General features: G+C 39.5%; 1 protein-coding gene across 7 annotated transcripts; it reads right to left on the minus strand.

Annotated features, from left to right (window-relative positions):
• Positions 1-866: 866 nt before the first annotated feature.
• On the minus strand, positions 867-27,827 carry CSNK1B (casein kinase I beta). Of its 7 annotated transcripts, none has more exons than XM_010821916.4 (6): positions 27,770-27,827; positions 15,581-15,827; positions 5,642-5,767; positions 3,085-3,205; positions 2,347-2,915; positions 867-2,117 (listed from the first exon to the last, which is right to left on the minus strand). In XM_010821916.4, exon 6 carries the CDS (start codon positions 2,114-2,116, stop codon positions 1,106-1,108), a length of 1,011 nt encoding a protein of 336 aa, XP_010820218.2. In that variant the 5' UTR covers position 2,117; positions 2,347-2,915; positions 3,085-3,205; positions 5,642-5,767; positions 15,581-15,827; positions 27,770-27,827; the 3' UTR covers positions 867-1,105. The 7 variants fall into 7 exon arrangements, with proteins under 7 accessions (XP_010820218.2, XP_010820216.1, XP_059739561.1 ...); XM_010821914.4 differs by having other exon boundaries at positions 3,085-4,404; XM_059883578.1 differs by having other exon boundaries at positions 3,085-5,173.

A 27,827-nucleotide genomic window follows, 5' to 3' on the forward strand; every position in this document is an offset into this window, starting at 1 on the left:
GAAGCTGGAGGGGAAATGGAAAGAGATTGGAAGGAGCAAGGGCAGAATTGGTACTTTTGAAAGGAAGCAGATCCATGAAATCTGAATACATATGGACAAAAACTATGGTGGGGGGAGGGGCAGGACAAAAGAAGCACAAAATAGTAGGGAAGGAAAAAAATAACTAAGAAAGCAAGCTGCCTGCGATGGTAGTGTAACATATGATCTAGAGTACAGGGACAGGGGGAGAAGGGCAGATAGCTCTCCTGCCGAAAAGCCAAGCAAAGAAGACAGTGGATACTGGCAAAGGTCATACTAGGAGATGGCATTTAAGTATTAAAGGGGCTTCTGTCAACTCTGCCTAAGCAACTCTACAAGTTTAGAGACTCTTTTTTTTTTTTTTTACAGAAACAGTTTATAGTTTTTAATGAATCTGTAAATCAAAAAGCTCTCATTTCCACATAAAATCAAATTCCAGATCATGTAGATATTTATAGGACTAGTTTATCTAAAAATATATACAGGTTCAGTTGTAAGATGTTAACTAAAATTCTGTGACAAATATGCTTTTTCTTAAATACCAAGAACATTAGAGAATTAATGCAGAGTCCTAAGGATAATCTAGTAGTCACTAAGTTTTTCTCAAGTCTTCACTTAAGATGCTGTTATTTCTAGCACAGGTAAGCAGGCACAGTCTTCCATGCGATCAAACACTGGAATCTTGGATTGCTACCATAACAGCTGGCTTGCAAACAAGTAGCCAACCATTTTAAGAATGTTCTAAGTAAACAACTTGCAAACCCTAGGGATGGATAAACCCTCAGAATGCATTAACAATCATAGCAACTGCACAGGCTATTCTTCTGAAATGAGATCTCTCAAAGCAGTATAGTTCAAAATAAAAGATTTTAATTAAAATTGGCACAGGCACAATTTTCACACCAATTTGTGTATGTCAAGCATTTAGTGACCATTTCCAATTGAAAAAGTGAAATAGAAAACCACATGCCATGTTTCATTAACTACAGAGCCATCAACTCAGAAGACTTTCTGCTGACCACAGCCAGTTGACAGGGAAATGACTTCGCTGCTCATCTTTGGCTTATCTTCTGTTCCTCACTGAAGTTTAAGAATGTTTCATTTCACTTTTGGTGTTGTCACTTTTGCCTGTGGGGGTTTGGGCCTGCTGACCCTCCCCACTTGAAGAGGAAGCCTGCTGTTCTGCTTTCTGTTTTAACACTATCCAATCAAATGCATAATCATGTTGGTAACTCAGTTTTCGGAAAAGCAACCGAAAAAGCTGTCTTAGGTACCTGTAATCTGGGGCTTCCTCAAAGGACAGCCTGAGACAATACTTTAGGTACATGGCAAATTCTATAGGAAATCCCTTACATAAAACATCAACTGGTGTGGTCATCTTCATTTCACTGATCTTTTCACATTTTTGCTTCAATGTTGCAGCTTTTAGGCCTTGCCATGGCAGGCTGCCTCTATTAAAATACATCAAAACATATCCTATTGATTCCATGTCATCTCGGCGACTCTGTTCAATACCAAGATGGGCACTGATGCTAGCACAAAAAGGAGTGCCAATGAAACTTTTACCAGATCTGTGGGGTATGTGTTGCCCTGTTCTGTTGTCTCTGTACTTCTTGGCCAAACCAAAATCAACAAGGAATAATTTCTTCCACTGTGGGCCAGTACCCATTAGGAAGTTATCTGGTTTAATGTCCCTGTGTATAAGATTGCGGGAATGCACATATTCGATTCTACTTATCATCTGATCAGCTAACATAAGTACAGTTTTCATTGAGAACCTTCTTGAACAGAAATTGAAGAGATCTTCAAGGCTGGGTCCCAAAAGATCCATCACTAGCACATTATAGTCAGTTTCCTGACCATACCACCGTATCTGGGGGATGCCAACCCCACCTTGAAGAAAATTATAGAGTTCCTTCTCATGTAGCAATCGCGGCTGCCTGGTATTCTCCGATTCTAATTTTACTGCCACCTGCTCGTGGTTGGTGAGGTCTATCGCCAAATACACGTGCCCAAAGGAGCCAAAACCAATTTCCCGTACCAGTTTATATCTTCCTCCGACAAGGACATCAGTTTTGGGTCTGCTGCTGCTCGCCATCCTGAGAGACAAAGATGGGGTTGGGGTTAAGCTCCGCCACCTCTAAGCGGACGATGGACGCCCCTAGGGCTCGTCCACAGAGAAAGGCTGTGAAGGCAGGTAGGTTTTGAAACAGAAAACTCTGACTGTTTCTCAGCATTACAGGGCCCAGAATCGGCCAAGGGGAACCCGACCACCGCTACTGTTAGGTTTCTTTTCACCAGCCCACAGACTGTTGAGGGGGTTCTTACCGTTAACAGGCTGAGCCTCTGGCTTCTGGCTTCCCGTTAACGGCCTCGCCTTCACGGCGACTTCGGGGGCTGGTACAGGTGAACCGTGAAGTTATGGCGGCGATACCGCTACCACCACTGCCGCCGGCTCCCGCCAGGAAGGACAGGGGCCTGATCACTCCGCCAACGCTGCCATCTTGTTACAACGGCTGCAGCCAACAGAAAATGCCCCGAGTTCCGGGAAGGCGCTTCGTGACGCAGAGAACTCTGGGAAGGGAATCACGGGCGCTCTTAGAACGTTCAAGACAGATTATCTGCAGAGCCTTTCAAAGGCATCAGCCTGTCCTAGAAAAACAGATCTACTCCACGTCCCCCATCTACTCAGGTCACACATCTGAGCAGCTCTGATGTGGGGTTTCCTCCTCCAACGTCCAGGGGCCCTCTTCTTGCTCCAGCTTGAAGATGACCTCTGGTTTGGGAACTTGGTTCCCTGTGAACAGGACACGATACAGGATTGGGTCCAGTTAATTGGGTTTCAGGGCCTTTCAACCACGCTTCTATTTGCTCTTCAGGAAAGTAATTCCATTTCCCTGGGAATAGAGTAATAATCACAGAAGTGTAAAAGGACTGAAGTATCTCGGGCAAATCAAAGATGACACCATTACACACTTCAGATGCCCCAGAGCACTCAGCAGCTGAGAATGGAAGCAGCGTCTCTGAGGCCCCTGGCAGGGGCACAGGGCAGCTGTGCTTACTCACCCACTGCGCACAGTTGGCTGTAGGTCTCCAGTGTCACATCCTGGTACAGGCACCTCTGTACAGGGTCCACGTGCGGCCACTCCTCTCTGCTCAAGTCCACAGGGACGTCCTTGAATGACCTCTGTTACAATACAGTCCCATTCGAGGTGACATGGTGAGCACCGGGGGTTGGATGGAAGAGAACTAGGAAGTTAGTTGTCTTTAATGATTTTCATCATGATATGCTATGCTTATTAAATACCTAGTTATACCTAACATTGTGCAGGGTAAAAATATCTAAAGCTGTTAATTTCTCTTATTCATGATGTGTTAAATTCAATCAGTAAATTATTATTCAGAAATTAAGATGAAATTAGCTTTTCTAAATCTTCTAGTTCTTTTAGGAAATACCTAGAATTCATTTCTTAAACAGGTAGGTACCAGACATGCTAGGTTCTTTGGCCAGTGCTGTGTGCTAATTCGCTTCAGTCCTGTCCGACTCTTTGTAACCCCATGAACTGGAGCCCGCCAGGCTCCTCTGTCCGTGAGATTCTCCAGGCAAGAAAACTGGAGTGGGTTGCCCTTTCCTTCTCTGGGGGATCTTCTTGACCCGGGGATGGAACTCGAGTCTCCAGCATCGGCCGGAGGAATCTTTACCACTAGCGTCACCTGGGAAGGGTATCTGAGACCTCAGCAAAAACACAGTTATGCCTATTTCTCCCACCTGTTTCTCTGAGGCAAGCTAGACTTTTTCTGTCAAGCACCTACAAATTTCTCCAGCCTCTACCCGCTGCCCAATTCCAAAGTCACTTCATGTCTTTTTAGGTGTTTCTTATAATAGCACTCCACTCCCAAGTACAGAAAGCCGTTTCCTAGGACTGTTGTAACAAAGTATCACAAACCGTGTGGCTCAGAACAATAAGAATTTCTTGCCTTGCAGTTCTGAGGGCCAGAAGTCTAAAACCAAGGTGTCAACCAGGTCATGCTCTTGTTGAAGGTGCTAGGGAGGGATGTGTTCCATGCCCCTCTCCTGGTTTCTGGTGGCCTCAGGCATCTCTTGTCCTATAGACGCATCACTCCAATCACACGGTCATCTACTCCTTGTGTGCCTCCACACGGTCTCTCTTGTGTGTTTGTGTGTCTCTGTGTCTGCACTTCCCTTTTTTGTAAGAAAGCCAGGCATATTGGATTAGGGCCCACCTAACGACCTCGTTCTAGATTGATTACTTCTGGAAAGACCCGACAGGTTCCTGCTGTGAGCTGTGTGCTATGCCGGGATTCGTGGTCTCTGGAGGAGAGGAATTCGATCCAGGGCAAGAGACGAGGCTTCCCCACTGGAACCTTTTGGGTAACAGAATTTTATTAAAGTATGAGAGAGAGAGAGAGAGAGAGAGAGAGAGAAAGCTGCTGACATGGACATCAGAAAGGGGCAGAAAGAATGCCCCCTTGCTAGTTTCTGGCAAGGTGTTTTATGTCTGTTAGCAAGCTTATTAATCAGATAAGAGAGACACCTCAAGGCTGAGGGAGTTTCACCAGGCCCCTCTCCCACAATATGCATTTTTGAGATAGGATGGACCAAGGTGTGTCATCCGCCGGCCATAAAACAATTGACATGAATACTGGTTTCTTGAGCCATTATCAGCCCAAGGGTTGAGAAAAGAAAAAAAAAAAAAAAGTAGTTAGTCTTAGGCAGAACCATTTTGAAGAAAGGCAGGTTCCAAAGCAAATACATGGTTTCATTAACATAGCTTAAGAAAAACTTTTCTGTAAGAAAAACATATTGGTTAGCTCAAGGGAGAACTAGGTGTCGTCAACACATATAGAGAACAACAACAACAACAAAAAAACAAGTCTGCCATTTACAGTTTATTTTCTCCTGCTGCTCTGGGACTTCTGGCCTTCCTCCCTGTTACCGTCTCAGGCCCTATTTTTAATTAAGGTCACATTCAGAAATAGTAGGGGTTAGGACATCAACATATTTTCTTGGATGGACACAATTTTACTCATAACAGAGTCCTCAGGAAGGAGGAAACAGAGAGAACAGGCTCCATCTTGAAAGCAGGACTCCATCTTGGGCCGGACTGTGGACTTTGAGCTATAAGCCCAGTATCTGTGGAAATGACATACCAACTGGAAAACCAGGCCCTCTGGATGAAAGAGCCCCAGGGCTCGTACCTAGACTCTCTGTTCCTGAAAGAATACCCTAATTATCTGTGTAACCGAATAGAATCATAAATTCTATTGTGCTTACTGGGGTATGACCACAGGCCTATTGGTAATTGTCCACTGTTAACTACCTAGGCTTAAGGCATATGAATCATGGGTTAACTTAGAGTGTATCTTTCCTTTGTTCAGACTAGTTTCAGGGAATTTGGGGAGGTGGGTTTCGGCGTGTACACTTAGGGTATATAAGGTTTTCAGAAAAACTGGTCAGTGTCCTTGGCTAAGAGGAGACTCTGCCTTGGGCCTGCCGGTGTAATAAACTGCACTCCACTATCTGCGTTGTCCTTCTGAGTGAGTTTGTTTCCCAGAACGCGTGGCTACAACACTCATAGAGTCACAGGGTAGCTGTGCATACCCAGTGAGAGGAGGTGGCTGTAGTTTTCAGCGTCATGTCCTGGTACAGGAACCTCTGAGCAGAGTCCAGGTGCTGCCACTCCTCTCTTCTGAAGTCCACGGTCATGTCCTCAAAGGACACTGACACCTGTAAACACAGCCCCATTTGGGGTGACCAGGTCAGCACAGGGGGATAAGGGAAAGATAGGAAATTGTTTTTAGTGATTTTTACCATAATACCCATAGGCTATGCCTTTCAGAGGCCTACTTACACGTAATGCATAGAATGAAAATATCTAGTCATAAATTTCTGCCACCCATTGTACATAACAGTCGTTCGTTTTTAAAAATTATACTTTTTATTTGCTATCTATTTTATACATAGTAGTGTGTATACCTGACTCAGTTTGCTGTAGAGCAGAAACTAACACAGCAGTGCAAACCAACTATACTCCAATAATAAATAAATAAACAGTGTGATTGAAAGGGGGGAAAATAATCATTTTGTCCAGGATTTGAAGTTTGTTCTACTTTGTTGCTCATGTTCATGGGAAATTTGTGTTTTATTCGTTTTTGAAGGAGGCATGTATACTTTATTAAAATGTATTTATTTATATATCCTTGGCTGTGCTGGGTCTTTGTTCCTGTGCATGGGCTTTCTCTAGTTGTGGCAAGCGGGGGCTACCATCTAGGTGTGGTGCGAGGGCGTCTCATTGCAGTGGCTTCTCTCATTGCAGAACACAGGCTCTGGAGCACACAGGCTTCAGTGGTTGGGGTGCACAGGCTCAGCAGTTTGGCTCCCGGGCTCTAGAGCGCAGCCTCAGTAGTTTTATCGCACAGGGTCACTTGAACGAGCGGCCCCTGCCTTGACAAGCGGACTCTTAACCATCGGATCAGCAAGAAAACTCAGCATCTACACTTTTTTTCCCTCAATTTACATAGCTCCCTCTACTGCTGCTTTCATTTAGTCTTCAAAAATACAGGCATTTTCTCTTGACGCCTTCCTTCTGGGTCAATTTTAACTTAATTCCATACTTGTCGGAAAACGTACTCTGTCTGATTTCAACATATGGTCTATCTAGAAGAATGTTTCATGTGTCCCCAGAAAAGAATGTGTGTTCAGCCAAGGATGGGTGCGGTGTTCTCTAATATAGAAGTCAACTTGGTCACTTTACTCATTTGTCCTCCACTTGTTCAACCAGTTCTTTGTCGACTTTTTGGTGAAAATGGAAACAGAGATGTTAGAAATTTATATTGCTATGCAAAGGAACTAGAATACACAAAGCAGAGATTAGCATGGAGGATTTCTATTATGTAATGTTAAGACTTACTGTAACGCTACAGTAATTCAGACAGTGTGGTATGGATGTAAGTACAGACACACATATTAATGAAACAGAATAGAGGGTCTAAAAAACGGATTTGCACACATATGGACAACTGTTTTATGAAAAAAGTGACAAAGTACTTCAATGGGGAAAAGGAAAGCCTGTTTTAAAAACTGTGCTGGAACAAATAGATAAACATTTTGGAGGAGAAAGCAAACCGTGATCCACACCACACACCATATACAAAAATTAACTTAAGTGTTCTCACCGCACACACAAACACACACACCCACACACAAAGTAACTCTGTGAGGTGAAGAATGTGCTGACGAACTTGACTGTGGTATGAAAACAGACATACAGATCAATGGGACGGAGGAGAAAATCCAGAAATAAACCCACACATTGATGGTCAATTGATTTTTACCAAAGGAGCCAAGAATATGAAAAGGGAAAGGACAGTCTCTTCAATTAATGGTTTGGCAAAACTGGACAGCCACATGCAATAGAATGAAACTGGAGCGCTCTCTTACACCACACATCAAAGTTAACTGAAAATGGATTAAAGACTTGACCATAAGACCCCAAACCATACAACTTCTGATGAAACCAAAGGTGGTAAGCTCCTAGACGTAACTGGTGGAGATAAATTATTGGATTTGACACCAATATCAAAGGCAACGAAAGCAAAAATAAACGAGTGGGAATATACCAAACTAAAAAGTTTATGCACAGCAATTGAGACCTTCCACAAAATGACAAGGCAGCTTACTGAATGGGAAAAATATTTGCAAATTGTATGTCTGATATGTGGTTAAAATCCAAAATATGTGGGGCTTCCCTGATGATTCAGATGACAAAGAGTCTGCCCGCAATGCAGGACACCCTGCTTAGATCCCTGGGTCGGGAAGATCCCCTGGAGAAGGAAATGGATTTAAGGAAATAGAATTCAAATCCACAGATTTAAAATCTGTGCCTTGGGTTGACAACACTTCAACACACCAAGAGAGATAACCAGGCATTCTGTGCCATCTGGGGGGATGAATTAACAAGCATTCAATACCACTTCTGAAGTACATTTGACTAAAATTCGAATCTGTTTTGATCAAGCCTCTAAAATTCTCAGTTCATATTAACGTATGGACATGGGAACTATGAAATAACACCACAAGAATACAATTAGGAAATTCCAAAAGGTGGAACATAGTTCACGGCAAATGGCCAGGTTGCTTCAACAAAAACATAGCCAGGGGTAGAGCCCATTATATCAGTTCCGGATTAAAAGGGACTTGAGAGATTATTGGGAGACTATCCTCCACAAATCTCATATTTCTGTATATCTTTCAAGCAGACCAAAGATTGCCTTTTTTCCAAACTATCTTTTTGAATATTTATATAGTGAACAGCCTCAAAAGATAGAGCCTCCCTCTCCAGAGCAAAGGGCAAGTTACACTGGAAATTATGCTCAAGACACTTCTTCCTCAAGGCAAGGATCAGGCAGGCTTACTAGCCTTTATGAAAGAGTCGACACCCATAAGCTAGGGGTGCTTCACCTATAACGGAACCTACTGCACACGCAGGATTTGTCTGGCCTTCTGCAACACCCTGTGGGGACTGAGGCTTAGGGAACTCGTGGAAATGTTGATACTCTGGCTGCCACTAACGCTGTGAGTATTCCAGTCCTTTGTCTCTCACCCAGGAGACTCATGTTTTCTACCAGCAGGCATAACACCATGGCCAGCTAACTCGTTAGCTTTCACGGAGGATAAAATAGTAGACCCTATGCCTCAACTACGGAAGCCCACACACCTAGAGCCTGTTTTGGCAACAAAAGAAGCCTCCACGGTAAGTCCGCACACAACAACGAAGAGATGCCCCTGCTCGCTAGAGCTAGAGCGATGCCTACACGCCAACGAACACCCAGCACAGACAAAATTAATAAAATAAAAAAAAATAAACGAACCCATACCTGCCAACATCTTGACTTTAGCCCAATGGGAGCCATTTAGGACTTCACAACTACAAGACTAACATTTTGTGTTGTTTTAAGCCAATGAGTTTATGGCAGTTTGTTACAGGAATGATAGAAAACGGACAGAGGCAAATTCAGGAGATTTGAGAGAAGTCTCTGGAATCAGTAGTGGAAATGTTGATCAAATTGTACGGTCAATAAACGGTCGTCCACTTTACTGCCAGTCAGTGAGGAGGAACTGAAGAAGTTATTGCATACGAAGTACCCTGCAGTAGGTTTAAAGACAGCTGCCTCAACAGTGTTACAGTTAGTCTTAACTCTTCCAGGTAGGGGGCTTCCTCAGCAAACTGTGGTCAGTCTCAAGTGTAACTTATTGTACACACTCTCAAGCCTCTTATTGCAACAACTAGTACAGGCATACCTCAGGGATATTGTGGGTATTCCAGACCACCACAATAAAGTGAATATTGCAATAAAGCGAGACACAAATTTTTGGTTTCTGAATGCATGTAAAAGTAGCCTTCATATCGTACTGTAGTCTACTAAGTGTTCAACAGCATTGTATCTTAAAAACAATGTAAATTAATTAATTAAAAACTTTATTCTTTAAGGGCTTCACAGGTGGCTGAATGATAAAGAATCCACCTGCCAGCAGAGGAGACGCAAGAGACGGTGTGTCGATCCCTGGGTCGGGAAGATCCTCTGGAGGAGGAAATGGTAACCCTCTCCAGTATTCTTGCATGGATAATCACATGCACAGAGGAGCCTGGCAGGTTCATAGTGTTGCAAAGAGTCAAACATAACTGAGCGCAGCAGAGCACTTATGCCTAAATGAAGCTAACCATCATCTGAGTCTTAGGTGAGTCAGAATCATTTTGCTGACGGAAGGTCCTGCCTTGATGATGATGGCTACTGGTTGATCAGGATGGTTTTTGCTGAAGGTTGAGGTGGCTGTGGCAATTTCTTAAAATAAGACAGAAATGAAGTTTGCCTCACTGACTCTTCTTTTCACGAACGACTTCTCTGCAGCATCTGATACTCTTTTGTAAAATTTATTTTTGTATTGAAGGATAATTGCTTTACAGAATTTTGCTGTTTTCTGTGCTGACCTGCACTACCAAAAGAGTTCCTTAAGGCAGAAGGCAAATGATGCCAGATGGAAATCTACATCTACACAAAGGAATGAAGAGCATCAAAAATGGTAACTACATGGGTAAATATAAATATTGATTTCATTGTTTGGATCTTTTTAAAAGGTCATCAACTGTTTAAAATTAGAATATCAATGAGTCATGCCATTTATAACATACTCAAATTTAAATATATGACAACCATAGCACAAAATGTGGGAAAGGACATGGAAGTATGTTGTTGTAAGGTTCTTGAATTATACATAAAATGGCATAACGTCAAGACGTTAAATTGTAATAAGCTAATGATATCAACACTATAAACCCTAAAGCAACCACTAAAATAAAACAAGGAAGTATTAAAGCTCTTAAACATAACAAAGAATACAAAATGGAATCATAAAAAATAATTAATTTAAAATAAGACAGAAATAAAGGGGGTAGGACCAAGGAATTGATAGAACAAATAGAAAACAAATAGCCATATGGTAGATTTAAACACAACCGCATCTATAATCTTATTATATGTAAGTGGAAAATAGATTTTCAAGTGGGTAAAAAAAAGCAAGAAATCCACTTTAAATATAAAAGACAAGATTAGGTTAAAAGTAGAAGGATGGCAAAACATGTACTAGGCTTTGCCAGAGGGAAGGGATATTTAGGGAGTTTGGTATGGACCTGTACACACGGTTTGATTTAAAATCAATAATCAGTAAGAGCCTACTGTAGAGCACATGGAACTCTGCTCATTACGTGGCAGCTTGGATGGGAGGGGAGCTTTGGGGAGAATGGATACATGTATATGTATGGCTGAGTCCCTCCGCTGTTCACTTGAAACTATCACAAGATGGCTAATCAGCTATACCTCAATACAAAATAAAAAGGATTTTTTAAAAAACTTTGAACTTCAAATTTTAGAATCATCTTAGTCAATTTCTACAGAAAAGCATAGTGTACCATGCTGGAGAAGGCAATGGCAACCCACTCCAGTACTCTTGCCTGGACAATCCATGGGTGGAGGAGCCTGGTAGGCTGCAGTCCATGGGGTCACTAAGCGTCGGACACGACTGAAGCGACTCAGCAGCAGCAGAAGCAGCAGCCAAATACAGAGGAGTTACATCCAATGGATCCAGGTTGGACACAGGCAAACCAGATGATGACGATGACGATGACAGAAAACACTCATATGGTTCTTACTACATGCTATGTACTTAAATAGCTTTTAGGACATGCCAGGCACTGTTCTAAGTGACACAGAAGTATGTACACACATACAACAACAACAACCTGGTACATTAGTCAAGGATTTCTCTTGGGTATTTTCTAGAAGAGTTTCCTCATATGGTCTACACATGCTTTGATGAAGAAAGCTAAAATGTTTCCAAAGATATTGTACCAGTTTACACTGCCACCAGCAGTTTATGGACTCCTGATATGAGCAACTATATGTACTGAGTTGAGTATATGAGCTACTGATATATGAGTATATATGAGTATATGAGCTACTGATACAGACCCTTATCCTTGCTAACAGTTGTCATTGTCAGGCTTCTTAAGTTTAGCCATTCTGGTGGAGATATGGTAGGATTACATTGTGGTTTCACTTTTGCATTTCCCTGATTTCCCTGAGTACCATCTCACGTGTTACTAGCCATTTGGATTTCCTCCTTTGTTACACACCTATTCAAATAACCTCTCTGACTACAGGGTCATCTGCTTTTTCTTATTGTTCTGCTGTTCTTTATACATCCTGGGTACAAGTCCTCTGTTGTCTGTCTCTTCTTCCACTCTGAAGCTTGTGATTTTCTTTTCAATGGAAATAAGTTATCATAAAAGTCAGGAGAGTACCTGACTTTGGAAGTAGGGGAATTCTGGAATGCTAACTATGGACATTTTCTAGACCGTCATAGTGAAAAATTACTGAGCTGTACATGTTGGTTTTGCACGCTTTTCTGGACATACGTTATATTTCACAACAAAAATATTTTTTAAAAGATAGGCTGAATCTAGGACCCACTAACTCCATCCCTATGTATACAGTCAAGAGAGGGTGGACACACATACATGACATGAACAAAAATGTTCATGGCAGCATGGTTTATAACTCATTTTCTATTTTACCAAACGATTTAAAATTACCAAAAACTGATAAGAATTTGTCTTGTGGGCTACCTTTCCTGAACTAAAAAAAGAAAAAATAACAGTGTGCTCTCAACTGCTTTTACTTACATAAAGAAATTCACGCCGAGAAAACTAACTTGGTTATATGTATTAAAGAGAGGTGAACAGCGAGTTCCCTGGTGGTCCAGTGGTTAAGACTCTATGCTTCCACTCACCGCAGGGGGTGTGGGTTCAGTCCCTGGTCAGGGGACTAAGATCCCACATGCCCCACCATGGTGCAGCCAAAAACTAAATAAAAATTAAAAATAAAGAGAAGTGAATAGACAGGAAAAAGATAAGAGAATTTAGACTGTATATAGCTTTTCATATTTTAAAATTTTATATATATTTAAAATTTTTATTTTTGAGCCATCTGACTGTATTATCATTTAAAAATTAAATTTAAAAACTATTACTAATATAAGAGTGATAAGATACTAAACAAAAATCCTGAAAAGAAAAAGAGTTATCTAAAACAAAAACATGGGCTTCCCTGGTGGCTCAGTGGTAAATTCACCTGCCACTGCAGAAGACATGGGTTCAAACCCTGGTCCAGGAAGATTTCACATGCCACAAAGCAACTAAGCCCATATGCCACAACTGTTGAGCCTGTGCTCTAGAGCCCAGGAACTGCGGCTACTGAAGCCCATGTGCCCTAGAGCCCCTCCTCCACAGCCAAGAGAAGCCACTGCAATGACAAGCCCGAGCACTGCAAGTAGAGAGTAGCCCCTACTCACTGCAACTAGAGAAAGCCCTCATGAAGCAACGAAGACCCAACACAGCCTAAACAAATAAATAAATGAAATTATATATAAAAAACATATGTACAGTTGTTATCATAACAGATGCCATCTTGGGCCTCCTCACTGACCCTGCCTAGGGCTGTACCATGTAGTAAGTCTCTTCTCTGTCACCAAGGGCTTTGTATTAATAGTTAATAGATATTGCTTAATGATCATTAGATCTTGTGGCCTCTAGGCTCTATTAGTCTTTAAATAATAATGAAGACCTTCACTGAGGTATTCCCAGTGCCCATAAGACTAGTTGCCCATTCATAAAGCTTGACTTAGGAATGCACTTGCTGTTTCCAAGCACGTACCCACCCCCCAGACCCTAGGTTAACTGTGAAACTGTCCCAATCGTCCCTCAGCTGTGTAGGAGGCAGCTGTGAATGCTTCTGGTTCATCGCCCCCCTGATCTCACCCTGTGAGTAAGTTACCTATAACCATAAACTGATCCATTGATTATATGGAGTTGCCTGCCTCATTTTTCAGTCTCAAGATACCATTCCAGTATCTTGAGTATCCCTCCGTCTTCCAAAAATATAGAACAGCATTAATGAGAGACACAGAAGATGATTTGGGAGATAAAGTTTTTTTAAAAAAACTTCTAGGAAGGAGAGCAAAAGAGAAAGAAATGGAAATCGGTAGAGCAAAGAATTTAAAATATGGAGGCTCAACAACTGAAATAAGAGATTTTTTGAAAAGCAGAAAAAAATGTGTGTGTGAGCGGGAAAAGGACTAGACTGGAAACAGATTTGTAAAATTCTACACAAAAATGATTTCCAGCCTAGAATTCTACACTCAGCCAAAAAGATAAATTTATTATCAGGGTCAAATAAACATACTTCCATGGTATTTATTACTTTTGTATTTCTGTAAATGTATTTATACAATTATATATATTACATAAATACATTTTACGTGACATTTTCAGATATGCAAAGCTTCATAAAGTTCTCTTGTCATGCATCCATTTTCAAGGATATACTGAAGGAAGTACCCCACCCTCCAAATTAGGGGGTAAACCAAGAAAGAGGAAGACACAGGATCTAGGAAACAAGAAGGAAAAAAAAACAGGATTCTCAGGGAAAGGAATCTGATACAAGACAGAAGTAAAAAGGATTTCCTGATAGATGGTGGACAGAAGACACCAAAGTCATAGCTGTGTGTGAAGGCGAGAGAGCAACCAGACCAGCCTTCAGCAAGTCAACAAGGTCCAGGAGAGATTTTTTCAAAGAGAAGACACTGATACCCAGAGTTGAGATAGCACTCCCCGCTCTTACTTGCTGTGTTAACTTGGGTCAGATAGTTTTTCTCTATGCCCCAGTTTCCCCTTGGAGAAGGAAATGGCAATCCACTTCAGCATTCTTGCCTGGAAAATTTCATGGACAGGGGAGCCTGGGGGGGCTACAGTCCATGGGGCTGCAAAGAGTTGGATACGACTCAGCAACTAAACAACAAACAACAACAGTTTCCCCTTCTATAAAATGAGAAAAACAATGGTACCTACTTCTCCAGATGGTAACGAAGATGAGTTAGTAGATAGAGTGTATGTGTAACAGTGCTGGGCTCATAGTAAACACGGTATGAGTATTTATAAGTAATGTCACTATGTGTGTGTCCGACTCTTTGCAACCCCATGGACTGTAGCCCACCCAGCTCCTCTGTCCGTGGGATTCTCAAGGCAAGAATACTGGAGTGGGTTGCCAGTCCCTTCTCCAGGGGATCTTCCCGACTGGGGAATTGAACCTGAGTCTCACATTGCAGGTAGATTCTTTAACTGAATATACAGAGAGGAGATTTAACTAACTAGAAAGAATTTGGCGTTGAATTATTGATATGTATATAGTAAAGCAAAGAAATGATCAATCCATTAATTCCAGGGAACAGTAAAAGTTGTGAAGAAATAGTAAGCAGGGATACTACACAACTCAACTATAAACAGTCACAATAATAAACACGATAGATCTAATCAGAACAGTGATAGGTAGAGGCAAATGTGCATATGAGTGGAGGTGCGTGGAAAAGCTAAATCTCTACCTTACATAGTGGAAAGTCAGTAGATAATGTTCAAAACTAAAAAGAAATCCATTAAAAAGTTTAAGAGAGCTTGCTTCTAGAGAGCTGGAATCTGGGAGAAACAAAGCAGAGAAGAGCCATTGTTTTAAGAAGACTTTGACAACTATTTGGCACCTTTTGTCACTTATGGATAAACTAGAAACTAATTTCAAATTACAAAGTGGCAAAAAATATTCACAGAAATACTGGGTTAACCAAAAAGTTCGTTTGAGTTTTTTCCATAACATCGTACAGAAAACCCCAAACAAACTTTTTGGCCAACCCAATATATAAGAATGATAAAAGGTTATTAACCTTACTCTTAAAAAAAAACTCTGTAAAAATCCATAAGCTAATATAAATAAATCAACAATGGACAGAAGGAAATTCACATAAATAAATAAGCAATAAAAATCCCCTGATTATGTTGCCTGATTTAAAAAAAAAAAAAGTCATACAAATTAAAATAGTGAGATATTATCTTTCATTCTGGAGAATTTCTGTCCCTGGGTGCCTCTTCCTACTCCTTACCTCACAGGAATTGTCACATCCCCCTGTACTCAGGGTCGGAGACGGCCCAGCAGCACTCCGATTGCCTGGCATCTTTCTGCTGGGCTTTACCCACAGGTTCTCTTGCTGACAACTCTGCTCTTCCCAGGAACCCGAGGTCAGGTGGGCACCTGTGGACTTAACCACAGCTGCTGATGCTTGATATGGAAGATCCTGCAGCCTTCACCACAGGGTCTGTCCCAAGGGCTAAGCAGAGATTCCAAAAAACCTGGAAAGACAGTGTTCATGTGGTCAGTTATTCTGCATTCACCCCACAAGTGCTTCCTGAGAACACCAAAGTATTGTTTATGGCACTGAATACTGTGGAGTAGACAGTCACATCAACCTGTTCAACCTATTCAAACTACTGAACCTATTCACATCAACCTATTCAAGTCATTCATCAAAACGGAATATGAGTGTGACCATGACACTCAGACTAAAATTAACAAAAGCTTCATTTCTAGCTCTGTCATCCTTTAGCTATATGAATATGAAAATGTTTCTTCAGGTTTTCTTTTCCCCAAAACAAATCAAAAATATTTATTTCAAGGGACTGTGAGAATTAAATGAGTTGATGTTTTTAAGCAACTCAGCAACAGACTGGCCCAGATAAATACTTAATTCATATTAGCAAGTATGGTTATTACAAGGAATCATGTAATATGCAGAAGGAGGTATCTCATTTAATGTGCACATCAATCCCATTATTTGTGTACTGCTGTAATTATTATTATCTCACAGTATGCATATAGAGGAGAAGGAAATGGCAACCCACTCCAGTATTCTTGCCTAGAGAATCCCGTGGACAGAGGAGCCTGGTGGGCTACAGTCCATGGGGTCACAAAGAGTCAGACACGACTGAAGTGCCATAGCATGCATGCATGCATTGGACAAGGAAATGGCAACCCACTGCAGTATTCTTGCCTGGAGAATCCCAGGGACACAGGAGCCTGGTGGGCTGCCGTCTATGGGGTCGCACAGAGTTGGACATGACTGAAGTGGCTTAGCAGCAGCAGCAGCAGCATGCATACAGAAACAGAGGTTTAGTGATGTTAAATTGAAGTCAGTCTACCTGGCTTCAAAGTTCACATTCTCAATGGTGTACCACATGGTACCTTATATGTGGGAGGCTCAAAATAAACATGGTTCTATTATTAAATAGATGTTGAAAACATGATTATAATTTGGAAAAAAAATGTTAAGTAAAGTTTCTTAAGACAGAAGATATATGCCATAAGGAAATTATTAACAGTCTGGGACTAAAATTTTTAATTGCCACAAAAACGTCCAGAGGTAAAAACTGTTTCTCCTGTTGAGGGAACTAGGGAGGGGAAGTTGTCTCCGTGTCCAAGCTGAGATACAATTTCATTATGATCAACTAATCCAGGCACTATAGATTTAGTCATTCTTGTTGGAGAAGGGTAAATATCACATAAACTGAGGAGGAACTTAAGACAAGAGAAGTTAAGAAATGAGATGAAAAAGAAACAGGAAAGCATACAAAATAAAAAGCAAAATAAAAAGTATGAATAGGTTAAATTTTAAACATGTAAAGATGACGTTGTTTCAGAGAAAGAGAGAATATGCTTTCTTTTCTTCTGCCTGTAGAACTTTTTACAAAATTCTATCAAATAACTTGGCCACAAAAAAACCTGGTAGATGTCTGAATGTTGGGAATGGACAGGCTGCATCCTTGATTATAGTATAAGATGTTCAATATCATAATGCCTTAGGAAATGCAATCAAAACCAAAAATGTTCTATTCATTAGCAAACCATTTCATATACACTAGGATGGCTAAAAAAAAAGACAGTAACTAATGTTGGTGAGATGTGAATAAATTTGAGCTCTCAGACAGTACTGGTAAAATTTTAAAAAGGTACAGCCACTCTGAAAAATACGTTGGCAGTTCCTCAAAATGCTACCCATATAGAGTCATCGTATGACCCAGCAGTTCTACTCCTAGTAGCTACCAAGAGAAATGAAAGCCCATGTCCACTCCAAAACTTGTGCACAAATATTCACAGCAGTATTATTCATAGTAGCCAAAAAGTGGAAACCATTTAAATGTCGACCAACTGATGAACAGATAAACAAAATTTGGTGTGTGCATACAATGGAGTATTATTTGGCAATAAAAAAAAAGTACCGAGGAGGAGCTAAGATGGCAGAGGAATAGGACGGGGAGAACACTTTCTCCCCAACAAATTCATCAAAAGAACATTTAAACGCCGAGTAAATGCCACAAAACAACTTCTGAATGCCGGCAGAGGACATCAGGCACCCAGAAAAGCAACCCATTGTCTTCGAAAGGAGTGGAGAAACTTTTCATCTTTAACCTAGATGTTTTATCAATGGTGCTGTATAGAAGGAGAAGTTTTGAGACTACTGTAAAAATAAGACCGCCAACTGGAAGCAGGAGGCTTAAGTCCAAACCCTGACTCCAAGGAACATTAATTGACAAGAGCTCATCAAACGCCTCCATACCTACACTGAAACCAAGCACCACACAAGGGCCACCAAGTTCCAGGGCAAGACATACCAAGCAAATTCTCCAGCAACACAGGAACACAGCCCTGAGCTCCAAGATACAGGCTGCCCAAAGTCACCCCAAAACCATAGACATCTCATAACTCATTACTGGACGCTTCATTGCACTCCAGAGAGAAGAAATCCAGCTCCACCCACCAGAACACCGACACCAGCTTCCCTAACCAAGAAACCTTGACAAGCCACCTGTACAAACCCACACACAGAGAGGAAACGCCACAATAAAGAGAACTCCACAAACTGCCAGAATACAGAAAGGACACCCCAAACTCAGCAATTTAAACAAGATGGAGAGACAGAGGAATACCCAGCAGGTAAAGGAACAGGATAAATGCCCACCAAACCAAACAAAAGAGGAAGAGATAGGGAATCTACCTGATAAAGAATTCCGAATAATGATAGTGAAATTGATCCAAAATCTTGAAATCAAAATGGAATCACAGATAAATAGCCTGGAGACAAGGATTGAGAAGATGCAAGAAAGGTTTAACAAGGACCGAGAAGAAATAAAAAAGAGTCAATATATAATGAATAATGCAATAAATGAGATCAAAAACACTCTGGAGGCAATACATAGTAGAATAACAGAGGCAGAAGATAGGATTAGTGAATTAGAAGATAGAATGGTAGAAATAAATGAATCAGAGAGGAAAAAAGAAAAATGAATTAAAAGAAATGAGGACAATCTCAGAGACCTCCAGGACAATATTAAACGCTACAACATTCGAATCATAGGGGTCCCAGAAGAAGAAGACAAAAAGAAAGACCATGAGAAAATACTTGAGGAGATAATAGTTGAAAACTTCCCTAAAATGGGCAAGGACATAATCACTCAAGTACAAGAAACCCAGAGAGTCCCAAACAGGATAAACCCAAGGCAAAACACCCCAAGACACATATTAATCAAATTAACAAAGATCAAACACAAAGAACAAATATTAAAAGCAGCAAGGGAAAAACAACAAATAACACACAAGGGAATTCCCATAAGGATAACAGCTGATCTTTCTATAGAAACTCTCCAAGCCAGGAGGGAATGGCAAGACATACTTAAAGTGATGAAAGAAAATAACCTACAGCCCAGATTATTGTACCCAGAAAGGATCTCATTCAAACATGAAGGAGAAATCAAAAGCTTTACAGACAAGCAAAAGCTGAGAGAATTCAGCACCACAAAACCAGCTCTCCAACAAATACTAAAGGATATTCTCTAGACAGGAAACACAAAAAGGGTGTATAAATTTGAACCCAAAACAATAAAGTAAATGGCAACAGGATCATACTTATCAATAATTACCTTAAACGTAAATGGGTTGAATGCCCCAACCAAAAGACAAAGACTGGCTGAATGGATACAAAAACAAGACCCCTGTATATGTTGTCTACAAGAGACCCACCTCAAAACAGGGGACACATACAGACTGAAAGTGAAGGGCTGGAAAAAGATTTTCCATGCAAATAGGGACCAAAAGAAAGCAGGAGTAGCAATACTCATATCAGATAAAATAGACTTTAAAACAAAGGCTGTGAAAAGAGACAAAGAAGGACACTACATAATGATCAAAGGATCAATCCAAGAAGAAGATATAACAATTATAAATATATATGCATCCAACATAGGAGCACCACAATATGTAAGTCAAATGCTAACAAGTATGAAAGGAGAAGTTAACAATAACACAATAATAGTGGGAGACTTTAATACCCCACTCACACCTATGGATAGATCAACTAAACAGAACATTAACAAGGAAACACAAACTTTAAATGATACAATAGACCAGTTAGACCTAATTGATATCTATAGGACATTTCATCCCAAAACAATGAATTTCACCTTGTTCTCAAGTGCACACGGAACCATCTCCAGGACAGATCACATCCTGGGCCATAAATCTAGCCTTGGTAAATTCAGAAAAACTGAAATCATTCCAAGCATCTTTTCTGACCACAATGCAGTAAGATTAGATCTCAATTACAGGAGAAAAACTATTAAAAATTCCAACATATGCAGGCTGAACAACACGCTGCTGAATAACCAACAAATCACAGAAAAAATCAAAAAAGAAATAAAAATTTTCATAGAAATGAATGAAAATGAAAATATAACAACCCAAAGCCTGTGGGACACTTTAAAGCAGTCCTAAGGGGAAAGTTCACAGCAGTACAGGCATACCTCAAGAAATAAGAAAAAAGTCAAATAAATAATCTAACTCTACACCTAAAGCAACTAGAAAAGGAAGAAATGAAGAACCCCAGGGTTAGTAGAAGGAAAGAAATCTTAAAAATTAGGGCAGAAATAAATGCAAAAGAAACAAAAGAGACCATAGCAAAAATCGACAAAGCCAAAAGCTGGTTCTTTGAAAGGATAAATAAAATTGACAAACCATTAGCCAGACTCATCAAGAAACAAAGGGAGAAAAGTCAAATCAATAAAATTAGAAATGAAAATGGAGAGATCACAACAGACAACACAGAAATACAAAAGATCATAAGAGACTACTATCAACAATTATATGGCAATAAAATGGACAACATGGAAGAAATGGACAAATTCTTAGAAAAGTACAACTTTCCAAAACTGGACCAGGAAGAAATAGAAAATCTTAACAGACCCATCACAAGCACAGAAATTGAAACTGTAATCAGAAATCTTCCAGCAAACAAAAGCCCACGTCCAGACGGCTTCACAGCTGAATTCTACCAGAAATTTAGAGAAGAGCTAACACCTATCCTACTCAAACTCTTCCAGAAAATCGCAGAGGAAGGTAAACCTCCAAACTCATTCTAGGAGGCCACCATCACCCTAATACCAAAACCTGACAAAGATGCCACAAAAAAAGAAAACTACAGGCCAATATGATTGATGAACATAGATGCAAAAATCCTTAACAAAATTCTAGCAATCAGAATCCAACAACACATTAAAAAGATCGTACACCACGACCAAGTCGGCTTTATCCCAGGGATGCAAGGATTCTTCAATATCCGCAAATCAATCAGTGTAATACACCACATTAACAAATTGAAAAATAAAAACCACATGATTATCTCAATAGATGCAGAGAAAGCCCTTGACAAAATTCAACATCCATTTATGATAAAAACTCTCCAGAAAGCAGGAATAGAAGGAACATGCCTCAACATAATAAAAGCTATATATGACAAACCCACAGCAAACATTATCCTCAATGGTGAAAAATTGAAAGCATTTCCTCTAAAGTCAGGAACAAGACAAGGGTGCCCACTTTCACCATTACTGTTCAACATAGTTTTGGAAGTTTTGGCCACAGCAATCAGAGCAGAAAAAGAAATAAAAGGAATCCAAATTGGAAAAGAAGAAGTAAAACTCTCACGGCTTACAGATGACATGATCCTCTACTTGGAAAACCCTAAAGACTCCACCAGAAAATTACTAGAACTAATCAGTGAATATAGTAAAGTTGCAGGATATAAAACCAACACACAGAAGTCCCTTACATTCCTATACACTAATAATGAGAAAATAGAAAGAGAAATTAAGGAAACAATTCCATTCACCATTGCAACGAAAAGAATAAAATACTTAGGAATATATCTACCTAAAGAAACTAAAGACCTATATATAGAAAACTATAAAACACTGGTGAAAGAAATCAAAGAGGACACTAATAGATGGAGAAATATACCATGTTCATGGATTGGAAGAATCAGTATAGTGAAAATGAATATACTACCCAAAGCAATTTATAGATTCAATGCAATCCCTATCAAGCTACCAACAGTATTCTTCACAGAGCTAGAACAAATAACTTCACAATTTGTATGGAAATACAGAAAACCTCAAATAGCCAAAGCTATCTTGAGAAAGAAGAATGGAACTGGAGGAATCAACCTGCCTGACTTCAGGCTCTACTACAAAGCCACAGTCATAAAGACAGTATGGTACTGGCACAAAGACAGAAATATAGATCAATGGAACAAAACAGAAAGCCCAGAGATAAATCCACGCACATATGGACACCTTATCTTTGACAAAGCAGGCAAGAATATACAATGGATTAAAGACAATCTCTTTAACAAGTGGTGCTGGGAAAACTGGTCAACCACTTGCAAAAGAATGAAACTAGAGCACTTTCTAACACCATACACAAAAATAAACTCAAAATGGATTGAAGATCTAAACGTAAGACCAGAAACTATAAAACTCCTAGAGGAGAACACAGGCAAAACACTCTCTGACATACATCACAGCAGGATCCTCTATGACCCACCTCCCAGAATACTGGAAATAAAAGCAAAAATAAACAAATGGGACCTAATTAAACTTAAAAGCTTCTGCACAACAAAGGAAACTATAAGCAAGGTGAAAAGACAGCCTTCAGAATGGAAGAAAATAATAGCAAATGAAGCAACAGACAACCAACTAATCTCAAAAATATACAAGCAACTCCTACAGCTCAATTCCAGAAAAATAAATGACCCAATCAAAAAATGGGCCAAAGTACTAAATAGACATTTCTCCAAAGAAGACATGCAGATGGCTAACAAACACATGACAAGATACTCAACATCACTCATTATCAGAGAAATGCAAATCAAAACCACTATGAGGTACCATTTCATGCCAGTCAGAATGGCTGTGATCCAAAAGTCTACAAGCAATAAATGCTGGAGAGGGTGTGGAGAAAAGGGAACCCTCTTACACTGTTGGTGGGAATGCAAACTAGTACAGCCACTATGGAGAACAGTGTGGACATTCCTTAAAAAACTGGAACTAGAACTGCCTTATGATCCAGCAATCCCACTGCTGGGCATACACACTGAGGAAACCAGAATTGAAAGAGACACGTGTACCCCAATGTTCATCGCAGCACTGTTTATAACAGCCAGGACATGGAAGCAACCTAGATGTCCATCAGCAGATGAATGGATAAGAAAGCTGTGGTACATATACACAATGGAGTATTACTCAGCCATTAAAAAGAATACATTTGAATCAGTTCTAATGAGGTGGATGAAACTGGAGCCTATTATACAGAGTGAAGTAAGCCAGAAAGAAAAACACCAATACAGTATACTAACGCATATATATGGAATTTAGAAAGATGGTAACAATAACCCTGTATGCGAGACAGCAAAAGAGACACAGATGTATAGAACAGTCTTTTGGACTCTGTGGGAGAGGGAGAGGGTGGGATGATTTGGGAGAATGGCATTGAAATACGTATAATATCATATATGAAACGAAAAAAAAAAAAAAAGAAGTACCAATATATGCTATAACATAAATGAACCTTGAAATCATTATCTTAAGGGAAAGAAGTCAGTCACAAAAGACCACATATTTTATGATTCCATATATATGAAATGTCCATAATAGGCAAACACATGAGGCAGAAAACTGATTAGAAGTTTCCTAGGGCTGGGGACACAGGGTGGCATGAATGATGAATGTCTGCTAATGCATGAAAAGTTTCTTTCTGGGGTACTGAAAACGTTCTAAAATTATACTGTGGTGTTGACTAAACAATTCCGTGAATGTACTAAAAGTCACTGAACCGTACACTTCAAATTGATGAATTTTAAGGTGTTGAATATATATACATGTCTCTTTTATATAACTAAATAAATCAATCTGCTTTAAAAGAAAAAGAAAGTGAAAGTCGCTCAGTCGTGTCCAACTCTTTGCGACCACGTGGACTATACAGTCCTTGGAATTCTCCAGGCCAGAATACTGAAGCGGGTAGCCTTTCCCTTCTCCAAGGGATCTCCCCAACCCAGGGATCGAACCCAGGTCTCCCACATTGCAGGCAGATTCTCTACCCGCCGAGCCACAAGGGAAAAAAAGAAAAAGAACACTTTCCTAAATAACCCAGGATCAAAGTCAGAAATCAATACAAAAGCTACAAAATTTTTACCAGAAGTCATGGAACATGCTAAAGTTGTATACGGAGTGAAATGTATATATTTAAATGGCTTTATTTTTAATTAAAAATAAATATAACAGGTGCAGATGGAGTCACCTGGAGCTTGAGCAGCTGCACGAGGGTATCAAAGACCATGCCCATGGACAAACTAAGGACAGAAGTCCAGGAGTGTATTCCATAGAGCCAGCCAAAAAACTTTAAGGTAAAGAATACAGCAAAACCAGTTACCACTAATTCAAAGAAAATAAATATTGTGAAAGATGAAAAATCTAATAGAGTGGAAAAATCTGTAGGTATACAAAAGGAACTTGCACATTTCTCAAAAGGTTTTTATCTTTAATCTCTATAGAAACAACTGATTTTTCAGCAGTGTCATAAAAATGAACCAGTTAACAGTGGTGAAGCTACAAGATTAATGGCTCAGCTGTACTACACTGGTGATGTATGAAATTGCCCCCAGAGACCAACAAAGTAAATATACAAATAAATAGAACAAAAAAGAGATACATGTGTCTTTTTCAACCCTGGTTTCCTCAGGGTATATGAGGTGGATGAACCTAGAACCTATTATAGAGAGTGAAGTGAGGTCAGCAAGAGAAAGATAAATACCATATTCTAATGCACAGAATCTAGAAAAATGGTTCTGAAGAATTTATTTACAGGGCAACAATGGAGAAACAGACATAGACAGTAGACTTATGGACATGGGGAGAGGGGAGGAGAGGGTGAGATGTATGGAAAGAGTAACATGGAAACTTAACATTACCATATGTAAAATCGATAGCCAACAGGAATTTGCTGTATGGCTCAGGAAACTCAAACAGGGGCTCTGTATCAACCTAGAGGGGTGGGATGGGGACGGAGATGGGAGGGAGGTTCAAAAGGGAGGGGATATATGCATACCTATGGCTGATTCATGTTGAGGTTTGACAGAAAACAAAATTCTGTAAAGCAATTACCTTTCAATAAAATAATAAATAAAAAAATGAACAAGAACAAAAGAGAGCTAAGTATTCACTCTAAAACATCAGAAGTAGGAAAAAAAAAAAAACAAAACAAAATTAAGCACCCCCCCCCAAAGGAAAACAGTAATTAAGAAAAACCTTAAATAAATCAAATGAATATAACAGGAGTTTAAAGAAAACAAAGAGCTGGTCCTTTAAAACGACCAATGTCACAAATAACTCCCTAGCAAATGAGATAAAGAAGAGTTTAAAAACATATATATTCTCACACACACACACACACGCACACATATACAGAGAGAGAAGACAGAATGAGAATCATTCCCAGATAAGGCAGTGTTTCAAAGTAGTTATTGTAGGATATTATGCCTAACTGTATAGCAACATATTTTATATTGATGTGAAACAGGTGCTTACCTAGCAAAATTTACATTAACAAAGTTAATACAGGAAAATACAGATAGAAGAGAATAATGAATGTGGAAGAGACCAGGGGGAAAAAATGACATAACAACAAATACAAATAGAAAGACTCAAAGTTAAAAAGAAAAGGCACCGTCCACAGACCTCAGGGCCTAAGGAACAACTGCAGTGAGTTCCCTGGGTTTCCTTTCCTTCGAGTGTATCACAAACAGGCCACTAGAGAAGCTTATAACTCAGAACCATCAGTAGGCACAGACAACAAAGCTCTAAGAAAAGCCTGCATCAAAAGACCAAGAAAAGAGTCTCAAGAGTCCTAACTGAACATATCCATCCTACTCCAGCCAAACACGAATAGAATACACATTCTCTTCAAGCACCTGTGTGACACTCTCCAGGGTCATAAAACAAAACTTAACAAACTGGAATCATACAGCTTATGTTCTCTGATTATAATAGCATCAAACTAGAAATCAGTAACAGGTAACAGGAAAGTCGCCAAACTTTGGAAATTAAACAATACAATTAAATAATCCATGGATCAAAGAGGAAGTCTCAAGGGAAATTAAAAAGTAATGAATAAAAATGAAAATACAACATATCACAATTTGGGATGCAGATAAAGCAGTGTTGAAAGGTAAATTTATAATCCTAAATGTTTATATTAGAAAAGAATTAAGGTATTAATCAATAAGGTAAGCTTCCAACGTAAGATACTAGAAAAAGAAGAGCAAAGAAAACCCAAAGCAATCAGAAGGAAGCAAGTAATAAATGTAAGAGTGGAAATCAATAAAATTGAAAACAGAGAAAGATCAATGAAACTAAAAGCTGGTTTGTTGAAAAGACAATGAAATTCGTAATCCTCTAGCAAGACTGACAAAGATAAAAAGAGAGAAGACACAAATTACCAATATCAGAAATGAAACAGTAGATATAACTATAGATTCTGTAGTCATTGAAAGTAAGGGAATATTACACACCGCTTTATGCACATAAATTCAATAACTTGGATGAAATAGTCCAATTTTCTCACAAAACATAGACTCCTACAATTTACCCACTATTAAATATGTAGGTACTCTGAACAGACACTAAATAGATAACCTGAATAGTTATTTAACTACTGCAGAAATTGAAGCCATAATCAAAAGCTTCCAAAAGGAAATTTCCAGGCCCAGATGGTTTCACTGGAGAATTCTACTGAACATTAAAAGAAAAAATATCATCTACATAATCTCTTCCAGAAAATAGAAGAGGAGAGAACACTTCCTAACTCATTTATTGAGATCTGTATTATCCTAATACTAAAACCAAAGACAGGACCAAAAAAGAAAACTACAGACCAATGTCTGTCACAAACTTGGACACAAAAATCCTCAAAAAAAGCATTAATTAATAATTCTTGCAATATAAAAAAAAAGAATTACACACCACAAGCAAGTGAAGTTTATTCCAGGAATGTAAGGCTGGTTCAATATTCAAAAATCAATAAGGGGATTCCCCCATAGTAACAAGCTAAAGAAGAAAAATCATATAAATTCATACAGTATTGACAAAATTCAACATACTTTCACGATAAAAGCAGACACATAGACAAATAGAACATAACTAAGAATCTAGAAATAGCTGCACAAAAGTATGGCAAATTTATTTTTGACAAAGGTACAAAAGGAGTCAGTGGAGGAACTGCAGTCTTTTTAACAAACGGTGCTTAAGTAATCGAATGAACATTCAAATATATGCACCTCGATCTAAGACTAACCGCTCCATACAAAACAACTCAAATTGGATCATGGACAGCGGAAGAAGAAATGAATAAAATCATTATCACAGTGAAGACTTAATCTCTCCTTTCTCTGTAAGAGAATAAGCAAACAAAAAAGTACAAATTTTGTACAACACAATTGACAGCTAAACAATTAAATATCATTTTCGAGTTATACAAGGAACATTTATTAAAAAGTCACCAAAGACTAGGCCATGAGTCCCCTCAGATTTCAAGAAATGAGCTTCATGCAGACATTTTTCTAACCAAAGAAAACTTAGAAGTCTAGTAAAACGATAAACTTTTGTAAAATGAAAGCGCACTTCTAAATAATTCATGGACCAAAAAAAAAAAAAAAATCAACTCTTGGAAAACACTTAGAATATAATGCACCAAACCCTGTGGGTCTCAGAGTGAACTTTAAGACCTTAACATTGATATGAGAAAAGAGGAAAGCCTGAAAAATAAAAGGCGAATCATCCAACTATATCCAGACAACCGATTCCATCACTGACCAGACAGAATTCCCCAACACTCACCCTCCCTCGGTCCCCTTTACCTTCACACCGCTCCGGCAAAGAGCAACGGGATCCTCTTCACAACAACTATTAAACCTC

This window comes from Bos taurus, chromosome X (assembly GCF_002263795.3).
Source record: "Bos taurus isolate L1 Dominette 01449 registration number 42190680 breed Hereford chromosome X, ARS-UCD2.0, whole genome shotgun sequence".
NCBI classification, from domain to species: domain Eukaryota; kingdom Metazoa; phylum Chordata; class Mammalia; order Artiodactyla; family Bovidae; genus Bos; species Bos taurus.